This window comes from Dendropsophus ebraccatus, chromosome 3, assembly GCF_027789765.1.
Source record: "Dendropsophus ebraccatus isolate aDenEbr1 chromosome 3, aDenEbr1.pat, whole genome shotgun sequence".
Classification (NCBI taxonomy): domain Eukaryota; kingdom Metazoa; phylum Chordata; class Amphibia; order Anura; family Hylidae; genus Dendropsophus; species Dendropsophus ebraccatus.
The window spans coordinates 4,296,450-4,308,910 of record NC_091456.1 but is presented as its reverse complement, the minus strand read 5'-3'; the positions used below and the strand labels follow the sequence as shown (position 1 = coordinate 4,308,910).

The following is a 12,461-nucleotide window of genomic DNA, read 5'->3' as shown; positions in this document are numbered from 1 at the left end:
TATTATAGATGAGGTAACTAGTAGCAACAGTTCTGTCCGGATGCAACCGGGTATATAGCAGGCTTTGACAAATAAAGCAGGAGTGGTGCTGCATAGGCTGTGAGAATACGTGCCGGATGATGGGAGTAGGAGTATGAGAGAAATAGCGTTGCTGGGTGGATTAGCTTGAGAATAATACTTGCTGTGAATCCTTGCAGCGATGAGGAGAGATAACGGAATGACACCCAGATGAGAGAGAAGACTCCGGTCACTTGAGCAGGCAGATACAGCCGAAGACTGATATATAGCAGCAGACTTAGTCACTCTTCTGTGGGAGAGGATAGAACCACACAACCTCCTTGCTTGGAAGCAGGGGCTGAACTGACTTGTCAGCAGGAAGTGGGAGGTCACATGGTTGCTCCTGGCCAGAGCTAGTCGGCCATTGGAGGAACCATGGTTACAGGTCACGTGATCAACAGCCTTGCATACCACTGTACACTGTAACACACAGGAATACATGAGAATACACATGAAAATGCACAATACCAGAGAATACTAGGGGAAAACCAGCAGCAGTTGCAGTGCAAACACTTACCAGAACAGGCATTAACACAGCAAGAGAAATGGCCATAATAGGAGTAGTAGTCTGCATGTTCTGGGACACTGCATACCTCCCTAGCAAATTTGAGCCGACCTCGGCGAATCTAGAAGGCAGCAAACATGAATAGACTGGACAATCAAACAACAGGAATGAATGATGAGAGTGAGTGTGATGAGGTGTGTGTTTCCCACGCCCAAGGCACAGGTGAGAAGAGAGAGAATGAGAAACCCTAGTGGCAGGACTTCACCTAGGGGTGCCTAACGTACTCTGGCGACCAGGTAGCTAGTGCGTGAACCATCTGACGTGTAAGCCAGGACAAGTTAACTGCTGGCGGGGGACCCTCAATATTCCAGCCAGTTAGACAGTAGGTTTTCTGTTAAATGTGTTACCCTACTGGAAAAGAACTGTGAAGACCTGTGTACTACCTTGGCGTGTCTGAGTAGTGTCTTGGATACCTGGAAGAGAAAAGAACAAAATAATAAAAGCAAACATACATGGGGAGCTCCCTTTCATACCACTCAATCACACACAGAAGCACTCCACAGGCCAAACACACGAAAAGGTAAGGTGCGATATGTATGGACCAGTGTGAAGGTTAGGTATGACTATGTGTGATAACTACTGTGTTGGGACAAGACAGAGGCAAACAAATACTGGCAACAAAAGGAAGGGAAACACAAAAGACAACAAATACTGCGAGGTCTTGAGGAGAACTGGCTCATATGAATCTGAATGAAAATCTGAGAGAAATCTGAATGAAAATCTGAGAAAAATCTGCATACGAACTGGCTCAACTAAATCTTTCCAGCTATAGATACGATAATAATACACAATAATGAGACTGGATGAGAAAATACACTCCTACATAAACTAAACTTTCTCTGAGGTATATGTGAACTGACTTCTCTTACTCAGAGGAGGAGCTATCTGACTTTGACACTGGAAAAATATACTGTTTTACAAAAGAGGCGCTCTACTCTGAGGCAATCTATGTAACCTTGTGCTTACTCAGAGGAGGAAATACAAAGACTTCGATAACACTGGAATGCAATAGTACAATAAGTGCAATAATACCCTGTGTGGAACACACAATCACAGGAAAGTGCATTAGGAAGGAATGGGTTAAGTGTCTCTGTGAGGTAGAGTCTCTTTTAGGCAATTAGAACATCGTCCATGTAAAAGGCTCTGGGACAGGCACTAGAGAACCTTTTGTTATTGTAAGTGTCCATCAGCTCATGGCTGGTTAGTACAGGGAACTTGGTCAGGAGGACCAGGCACGAACCTTGAACGTTGCATAGCAGGAACTAAATGGTGAAACAGCACACAAAAAACAGTCATAGAACTCAGCCCTTGGGAGGACATTTAACAGAAATGTCCTGGAGGACCCCAAGTGGCACCCCTCTTTTTCTCCCAGGGATAATACCGGGAGGAAGCCGGAGCAGGAGCATCATCTGCTGCGGTGGTGACCACGAGGCTAGGGGTCACGGTGGTCACAGGAGACACAGTAGGGGCTACGGTGGTCACAGGAGAGACAGTAGGGGCCACATGGTAGGTAGTGGTGGTGGAGGAGACAGCGGCTTTAGCCACAGCAGCGGGGCGGTTCCCGGGAGTAGTGGACCCCGAGGGCTGTGATGAGGCCCGGATAGAGCCCAGGGGCTGAAAATCTTCCCAATCCTCCTCCCAGTCTTCAGAGGGAGTAGGAAGAAAAGGCCATTGTACAGGGTTAATAGGCCGGGTGATGGCAGCGGCCCAGGGACCCTTCTTGGAGCCCACTAGGGTGTACTCCACGACTTCACCAGCCGAGAGTTTGTTCAACCATGCAGGGTTGTAGCCCCGACTGACGGCCCGTCGATTTACCAGGACCAGGAGGCCATTGAAGGCATCCATAATGAGACCGTATCCCCGCTTCTGATCGAACTTGGTGACTGTCCCCCTGCGCCGTTCCAGTGGTACCTCTCCAGGCCGGGGTCTTTCTAGCTTCCTAATGAAGACCCGCTCCGTCTCAGCACTGGATTCAGCATATGGGGTATAGGGATGGCCCCACAGGGAAGCATACTCGGGATACGGGACAGCAGGGGATCCTTCCGGCACTAGGCCAGACTTGGCAGGCATGCCCCCCTGGGTAGTAGGTGACTGAGCCGTAGTGGAAGTGGAGGCCTTGGTCACCGGAGGCAGGCGGGAGAGGGCTTGCTGAATCTCGTCCGCTATTTTCTTTATAATGGGGTCATCACCAAACACCCACCGCGGCAGGGAAGGCGTCTCTGGCCCGGGGAGTCGCCAGGGGCTGGAGAAACAGGAGGCCTTCGGGGCGATCCCTTTGCTAGGGCCTGGTAACGGGGTGTCCGGAGGTCCGGTACTCACTATCTCGTCGCCTTCAGGCGAAGTCGATCCTCCGGTGGAGAATGCTAGACTGGATCCGCTGGAACGATCCTGCTCCGGTGACAAGCTGCAGGCGGAGGATGCACCAGGCGCCGGATGACCGGGCTCGGAACAGGCAGACCGGTCAGACTCCGATATCACGGAACTCCAGCTGTCGTCGTCCGACGGTAGTGGCACTAGCAGACAGGCCGGGTCCAGCTCGGGCAAGCAGGACGGAAATTCCGGTAGCACCGCAGCGGCAGCTGTACACATGTCTTCCGTACTCGCCGCCATCTTGCTTTCCAGTGCCCGGATCTTGTAGCTGGAAGGGGAGGAGCGAGAGGGCAGAAAGCTCGACTCTCCAATCTGCCCAGCAACTGTGACGTCAGTGGAAGCGGCCGGCCAATCAGGAGAGACACAGTCATTATCAATGGCGCCAAGCAATTCCCGCTTCTCGGCCGCATGGCAGTTAACCCCCTCGTCACTGGGGGATGGCGCAGGTAGAAATAACAGCAAGAAGCGGCCATTTTGTGTACAGTCCCAGCCGTGCAGCGACTCAGTTATCAGAACTCCCATGGCAATTTTAGCACAGTCTCTGGAGACGATATTAAACTGTTGATCTGGTACACCGCGTGGCGGGTAGATCCTGTTCGTGACGCCAAATGCGATGCCCTGGCCCCTGGGGGCCACTTCCGCAGTGCTGGTGTTATGAGCGGGCAATGACCGGGGCAGCTGCAGGGGTTATACTTGTCACGGTATAGGCCTGAGGGCGGCACAGCTGTAGGGCCGGTCTGTGGAATCTGCGGGTGATGATGGGCATGCGATTCTTCGCTGCACTTAGTCAGGGCACCAGTTAGTGGACACCAATGCCAGGGTTCAGTAACAGCGGTTTTATTATAGATGAGGTAACTAGTAGCAACAGTTCTGTCCGGATGCAACCGGGTATATAGCAGGCTTTGACAAATAAAGCAGGAGTGGTGCTGCATAGGCTGTGAGAATACGTGCCGGATGATGGGAGTAGGAGTATGAGAGAAATAGTGTTGCTGGGTGGATTAGCTTGAGAATAATACTTGCTGTGAATCCTTGCAGCGATGAGGAGAGATAACGGAATGACACCCAGATGAGAGAGAAGACTCCGGTCACTTGAGCAGGCAGATACAGCCGAAGACTGATATATAGCAGCAGACTTAGTCACTCTTCTGTGGGAGAGGATAGAACCACACAACCTCCTTGCTTGGAAGCAGGGGGAAGACTAACTTGTTAGCAGGAAGTGGGAGGTCACATGGTTGCTCCTGGCCAGAGCTAGTCGGCCATTGGAGGAACCATGGTTACAGGTCACGTGATCAACAGCCTTGCATACCACTGTACACTGTAACACACAGGAATACATGAGAATACACATGAAAATGCACAATACCAGAGAATACTAGGGGAAAACCAGCAGCAGTTGCAGTGCAAACACTTACCAGAACAGGCATTAACACAGCAAGAGAAATGGCCATAATAGGAGTAGTAGTCTGCATGTTCTGGGACACTGCAGGTATAATGAGTGATCCATCAATCAAGGCCACTGAGGCTGACAGAAGACACTATAAATTGGGGTTCACATAGCAGGAAACTAATGACAGGTTTATAGCTGAAATTGTGTGGTGTTTTTGTCTGTGTTCCCTGTCTGTGTGTCTGTCTGTGTGTCTGTGTTCCCGTCCCTGTGTGTGTATGTGTGTTTGTCTCCCTGTGTGTGTATGTGTTTATGTCTGTATGTGTCCCTGTGTGTTTGTACCTGTGTGTTCCCTGTGTGTGTGTCTGTCTGTGTCCCTATGTTCCCGTCCCTGTGTGTGTGTGTCCCTGTTTGTGTACCTGTGTGTCCCTTTGTGCGTGTGTACCTGTGTGTCTGTGCATTATCTGAGTTTATAGTTACTCTTTCTCCTTGTTTTGAAGCAATTATTACGTCTACATTTCAAGATGATGGAGATGGCCGTCGCCGGCGTCGCTCGGTGTCTGATCAGGTGAATGTGGCCAGCATTTCATCAGTGGCGATGCAGGAAGGAGACTCGGATGTGGTTGAGGTGCGGGTGAAAAACCAAACAGAACACGAACTGGAGACTCTACTGAATGGAGAAGTCCTGAGCTTCAAGGAGCAGAGCTGGATGGATATGAGAGGTAAAAGGCACCTTCAGAATGGGGCCGGCCTACAAGCTTTATTGTATTAAAAAAAAACAAAAAAAAAAATACCAAGGTGAGTGGTGTGAGACTACCGGATGTTCACATGGTGACACTACCTGACTATATCTGCTGTATATACTGTATCACCCAGGGATTGTTGGATGAATAAATCCTTCTCAGTGTTTCCATAAGATGTAATAATATTCTGCTGAATCTGAGATTGGAACCTTATGGCGCATTGTCATGTGACCGCGTTCTCCCCGATCCTCAGGGTAGGAAATAAGTTGCGCATAGGACAGGATGTTCATGTGCCTGCGCTTCTCTTGTCACTTTCTATAATACTTTGTGAGGCCCATAGAGAGTGAATGGTGTGGTGGTCGGGCGTGCGTGCGTTGTCTGCTCCATTTAGTTTGGGACGCATTATTACAAGGAATAACTTACTCTAATGAGAATACCCCTTTAAAAGATTAAAATGAAGGTAAAAGTTCTTTTACATGGGCCGATTATCGGCAGGATGTGTCGCTGGAAAGGCTGCTGTGACCGATAATCGTCCCGTGTAACAGTGACAGCGATCAGTGATCAGCGGAGGAGGAGCGGCTGATCGGGTCACATGAGCAGGCTTTAAATTTTATTGTTAGGCTGGGTTCACACTATGTTTTTGCAATCCGTTTTTTTTGCAAAAAAACAAATGAAAAACAGAGAAAAAATGCATTCATGTGTGTGCATCCGTTTTTCCATTGAATTCCATTATAAAAAAAAAATGGAATCCGTTTTTTTTTAACGGACACAAAAATAAGGTTGACTGTGTTTTTGTGTAGGTAAAAAAAAGGGATCCGTTTGGATCCTTTTTTTAAAAAAAATAATGGAAAGCAATGGAAAAACGGATGCACACACATGCATCTGTTTTTTCTATCTTTGTCTTTTTTTCTTTTTGCAAAAACGTACTGTGAACCCTGCCTTATCAGTCGCACATCTTTTAAGTTTCCAGATCACAAGTCGTGTATACTTACCAGCAGCGCTGATTGTCTTCCAGCATCTCGATCTCCTGTCCAGTTCCGGCTGCAGCCTTCTCCAGAATGATTGACAGCCAGAGTCCGACCTCCGTACCCCCCCCCCCCATCTTTGTTATAAATACAGCCGCAGGTACGGCACCTGACCTGTAGGAATGAATAGAGCCGCAGGGCCCGATATGGAGATCAGCAGGGGGTACGGAGGTCGCCCCCCCCCGTGATTTTCTTGGCCTCAGGGATCGGTCTCTGGCCTCAGGGGTCTCTGGCCTCAGTGGTCTCTGGCCTCAGGGGTCTCAGGCCTTAGGGGTCTCTGGCCTCAGGGGTCTCTGGCCTCAGGGGTCTCTGGCCTCAGGGGTCTCAGGCCTTAGGGGTCTCTGGCCTCAGGGATCGGTCTCTGGCCTCAGGGGTCTCTGGCCTCAGTGGTCTCTGGCCTCAGGGGTCTCTGGCCTCAGGGGTCTCTGGCCTCAGGGGTCTCTGGCCTCAGGGGTCGGTCTCCGGCCTCAGGGGTCGGTCTCCGGCCTCAGGGGTCGGTCTCCGGCCTCAGGGGTCGGTCTCCGGCCTCAGGGGTCGGTCTCCGGCCTCAGGGGTCTCTGGCCTCAGGAGTCTTGCATCATATTCCCCAGTATATAACGCTGAGTATTTGAGGACGTCTTCACTGCCGCCATGTAGACAAAGAGTGAAGGGAACTCTACAGCTAGAAGTGTATGGTACATTCACAGGAACAATGGTGGAGATGTATCACACCTTGTGTATAGTGAAGCAGTTACCCAGAGCAACCAATCAGATTCCAGCTTTCATTTCCCAGAGGCCTTTTTAAAAATGAAAGCTCAAATTTGATTGGTTGCTATGGGCAACTGCTCCACCATTACACAGGACTGGATAAGTCTGCCCCAATGGCCGTAAGACTTCTCAGACATTAATAATGGATTTCACGTCCAATTCTTTCAGGTGTTTTTATATTTTCTCCGATTACATCTAACGTCACGGTGATGTTCCCGTCCGGAGCCGGGGTGGAGGTGAGAGCCGTCAAAGGGTTCCTGAGCGTCTCCATCCTTCTGCCTGAAATATTCTTAAATAAAACCCAAGGGCTTCTAGGAGTGATGAACGGCGACCGCGAAGATGACTTCACCTTTAGGAACGGCACGCAGCTGCCGAGTTCTGCCGAACCAGAAGACATTTTCAGCTTTGGCGCAGACTGTGAGTACGGACAATGAGATATACCATCAAATATAGTCAATAATCTGTAAGTAAACCAATCACTCTGCCTATCCGAGATGGAAAGAAAAAACAACCGACCCCTCCCACAATGCGTTTTTTATTTGTCTGTTTGACACCAAATAACGTCCATTGCTTGGACTCAACTGGCTAAAAAAAAGACATAGTGGGAACATAGCCTTAGGGTACGTGCACACTACAGAATATGTGCGGAGACTTATAGCGGATTCCGCCGCACGGCCTCCACCTGAAGTTCCACCAATCCCATAGACTCAGTTATATTTGCCGCAAATTCTGCCCAAGGAATTGACATGAGAGGTCAAAATAATAATGGAAGGATCTGTACAGTTAGGGCTATGTTCCCACTAGGTTTTTTCCTCTCCGTTTTTGAAAAGAAAAAATTCCATCCGTCATTTATCTGTTTGGCCGCCCATCAGTGCAGTGGCGGCCGTTGGTCCATTATTCTAGCTCAGGTGACTGATCGCCTTTGTTTGTATTTGAAAAGTCCATTGAATTTAATAAAAATAACGGTGAAAAAAGACGTCCGAAAATAATTGTCACGAACATTATTTTGACGTCCGCGCAGATTATGTCCGTTAATACATTGTGTGCATTGGACGTCCATCATTCCATTGACTTCAATGCACTGCACTGAAGTCAATGAAATTGCAGCAAAAAAGTGTCCGCCTTTTCTGTTTTTTGAACATTGTGTGAACATAGCCTTACTGTGTTTTTAACCTACTCCTGGTTTTGGTTGAGAAAAACTGATGGAAATTCTGCGTGTGAACATGGCCTAACACTAATTTTTCCACATTGACATTAATGCCACTACCTATTTAAATATACAAATAAAGGGGAACTCCTGCATAAAAATCTAATTAACTGATACCAGAAAGTTTTATAGAATTGTAAATTACTTCTAAAAAAAAATGTCCTACAGGAAGTGGTGTATTCTCTCCAGTCTGACACTGTGCTCTCTGCTGCCACCTCTGTCCATGTCAGGAACTGTCCAGAGCAGCAGCAAATCCCCATAGAAAACCTCTCCGGCTCTGGACAGTTCCTGACATGGACAGAGGTGGCAGCAGAGAGCACTGTGTCAGACTGGAGAGAATACACCACTTCCTGCAGGACATACAGCAGCTGATAAGTACTGGAAGACTGGAGATTTTTTTTTCAGAAGTAATTTACAATTCTATAAAACTTTCTGGTACCAGTTAATTAAATTTTTATGCCGGAGTTCCCCTTTAATTGTATACTTAAATGTTTTAGTGAAACTGCAGTAAAATAATAATAAGATGTCTCTCTATGTCGTCTCTCTCCTCAAGGGGCGGTGACAAATGAAACTTCCCTTTTCGAGTACGACTCCCAAGATCTGATCGCCAGCTATACACTAAAACACGACCCGGACTTTGTTCCCACCTTTCTGTATGATGAGGATGACGCTCTGGCTGGAGATGCGGCTGAGCTGTGCGGGGACGATATATTCTGCACATTCGACGTCTTAACAACTAAGAGTTTGGAAATTGGCAACGCTACCAAGATGTCGTATAAGGGTCACAGAGCCCTGGCGGAGAGTCTGCAACCAGGTAAGAGATACAAACCCTTCTAGTATACAACCCACTATCAGACTATATACATGGGGGCCAGTCTGATACATTGTGGAAGCCACAGGTTCATTCCTTAGGTAACTCAGGGAGTGCCATTAATGTCAATGGGAGTTATGCATAAAACAGCTGGCCCGGTTGTTTTTGGGTTCCCAGCATCTCTGGCAGAAGCTGCACAGGTTACAGGGGCCGGAGGGCAACAGAGTTACATAAGGCTCCTCAGGCCGGGATCAGAGATCACTGGAGAAGAACAACAAAGAAATGGAGCTGGTAGATCCCATACAGGCCGGATACAGAGAGCGCCCATCGACCTGAATGGCGTCTGGCTGATTCTGTCTGATATTTTTGATTTACCTATAAAGATGTGATCCCGGCCTTAGATCATTTTTCCTCACATTGTAGAGAGACCCCTGGCACAGTAAGCCCTGGCATATACCCACCCGGCACAGATGCTGGCCCTGGCATATACCCACCTGGCACAGATGCTGGCCCTGGCATATACCCACCTGGCACAGATGCTGGCCCTGGCGCATACCCACCTGGCACAGTAAGCCCTGGCGCATACCCACCCGGCACAGATGCTGGCCCTGGCATATACCCACCTGACACAGATGCTGGCCCTGGCATATAGCTACCTGGCACAGATGCTGGCCCTGGCATATACCCACCTGGCACAGATGCTGGCCCTGGCATATACCCACCTGGCACAGATGCTGGCCCTGGCATATACCAGCCTGACACAGATGCTGGCCCTGGCATATAGCTACCTGGCACAGATGCTAGCCCTGGCATATACCCACCTGGCACAGATGCTGGCCCTGGCATATACCCACCTGGCACAGATGCTGGCCCTGGCATATACCAGCCTGACACAGATGCTGGCCTGGCATATAGCTACCTGGCACAGATGCTAGCCCTGGCATATACCCACCTGGCACAGATGCTGGCCCTGGCATATACCCACCTGGCACAGATGCTGGCCCTGGCGTATACCCACCTGGCACAGATGCTGGCCCTGGCATATACCCACCTGGCACAGATGCTGGCCCTGGCATATACCCACCTGGCACAGATGCTGGCCCTGGCGTATACCCACCTGGCACAGATGCTGGCCCTGGCGTATACCCACCTGGCACAGATGCTAGCCCTGGCATATAGCTACCTGACATAGATGCTAGCCCTAGCATATTCCCATCTGGCACAGATGCTAGCCCTGGCATATAGCTACCTGGCACAGATTCTGGCCCTGGCATATAGCTACCTGACATAGATGCTGGCCCTGGCATATACCCACCTGGCGCAGATGCTGGCCCTGGCATATACCCACCTGGCACAGATGCTATCCCTGGCATATACCCACCTGGTACAGATTCTGGCCCTGGCATATACCCACCTGGCACAGATGTTGGCCCTGGCATATACCCACCTGGCACAGATGCTGGCCCTGGCATATACCCACCTGGTACAGATTCTGGCCCTGGCATATACCCACCTGGCACAGATGTTGGCCCTGGCATATACCCACCTGGCACAGATGCTGGCCCTGGCATATACCCACCTGGCACAGATGCTGGCCCTGGCATATACCCACCTGGCACAGATGCTGGCACTGGCATATAACCACCTGGCACAGATGCTGGCCCTGGCATATAACCACCTGGCACAGATGCTGGCCCTGGCATATACCCACCTGGCACAGATGATGTCCCTGGCTGGAAATTTTAGATGCAACATTATAAGCGGATTATAATTTATCTTAACCTTTCACATCCACCATATGTATATAGACATGCTAACTGATTCAGACATCCACAACTTTAAAGGGGTTACTCATAAAAAAAAAACTTCTTTCAAATCATCTGGTGCCAGAAAGTGCCAGAGATTTGTAATTTACTTTTATTTACAAAAATCTCCAGTCTTTCAGTACTTATCAGCTGCTGTATGTCCTGCAGGAAGTGGTGTATTCTCCCCAGTCTGACACAGCGCTCTCTGCTGCCACCTCTGTCCATGTCAGGAACTGTCCAGAGCAGCAGCAAATCCCCATAGAAAACATCTCCGGATCTCCAGACTTTGGCCGTGTTATGCATAGATTTATAGAGTGTAATACCCGTATTTCTATCTTACAGTGGTCACATGCGGATGGCTCCCCACCCCGGCCAATGGCTCCAAGAACGCAACCCAATATTTAGCCGGTTCTCTCATCACATTAAGTTGCAGCCAAGGATTCTTGCTGAGTGGATCGAGACAGAGAAAATGCCAAGATGATGGGACCTGGTCCGGTGAAGTAACTGTGTGCATGCTAGGTATGAGAATCCTATGTAACCTACCTGCTTAGATTATACTATTGTACTATGTAACCTACCTGCTTAGATTATACTATTGTACTATGTAACCTACCTGCTTAGATTATACTATTGTACTATGTAACCTACCTGCTTAGCTTATACTATTGTACTATGTAACCTACCAGCTTAGATTATACTATTATACTATGTAACCTTCTTAGATTATACTATTATACTATGTATCTATTTGCAGTAGGAGCCTCTATCTATTTGCAGCAGGGGCCTCTATCTATTTGCAGCAGGGGCCTCTATCTATTTGCAGCAGGGGCCTCTATCTATTTGCAGCAGGGGCCTCTATCTATTTGCAGCAGGGGCCTCTATCTATTTGCAGTAGGGCGCCTCTATCTATTTCCAGTAGGGGCCTCTATCTATTTGCAGCAGGGGCCTCTATTTATTTGCAGCAGGGGCCTCTATCTATTTGCAGCAGGGGCCTCTATCTATTTGCAGCAGGGGCCTCTATCTATTTGCAGCAGGGGCCTCTATCTATTTGCAGTAGGGGGCCTCTATCTATTTGCAGCAGGGGCCTCTATCTATTTGCAGTAGGGCGCCTCTATCTATTTCCAGTAGGGGCCTCTATCTATTTGCAGTAGGAGCCTGTATCTATTTGCAGCAGGGGCCTCTATTTGCAGTAGGGGCTTCTATCTATTTGCAGCAGGGGCCTCTATTTGCAGCAGGGGCCTCTATCTATTTGCAGTAGGGGCCTCTATTTGCAGCAGGGGCCTCTATTTGCAGCAGGGGCCTCTATCTATTTGCAGTAGGGGGTCTCTATTTGCAGTAGGGGGCCTCTATCTATTTGCAGTAGGGGGTCTCTATTTGCAGTAGGAGCCTCTATCTATTTGCAGCAGGGGCCTCTATTTGCAGTAGGGGGCCTCTATCTATTTGCAGCAGGGGCCTCTATCTATTTGCAGTAGGGGCCTCTATCTATTTGCAGTAGGAGCCTCTATCTATTTCCAGTAGGAGCCTCTATCTATTTGCAGCAGGGGCCTCTATCTATTTGCAGCAGGGGCCTCTATCTATTTGCAGCAGGGGCCTCTATCTATTTGCAGCAGGGGCCTCTATCTATTTGCAGTAGGGGGCCTCTATCTATTTCCAGTAGGGGCCTCTATCTATTTGCAGCAGGGGCCTCTATCTATTTGCAGTAGGAGCCTATATCTATTTGCAGCAGGGGCCTCTATCTATTTGCAGC

At 49.1% G+C, this 12,461-nt stretch overlaps 1 protein-coding gene across 1 annotated transcript in view; it reads left to right on the top strand.

The window, feature by feature from the left end:
* SUSD2 (sushi domain containing 2) overlaps window positions 1-12,461 on the top strand; it is a 148,600-nt gene that overhangs the window by 63,146 nt on the left and 72,993 nt on the right. Inside the window, exons 10-13 of the mRNA XM_069960730.1 lie at window positions 4,853-5,098; window positions 7,060-7,308; window positions 8,652-8,912; window positions 11,057-11,233. Coding sequence (XP_069816831.1) covers window positions 4,853-5,098; window positions 7,060-7,308; window positions 8,652-8,912; window positions 11,057-11,233 — 933 coding nt within the window. The remainder of the gene's footprint in view (window positions 1-4,852; window positions 5,099-7,059; window positions 7,309-8,651; window positions 8,913-11,056; window positions 11,234-12,461) is intronic.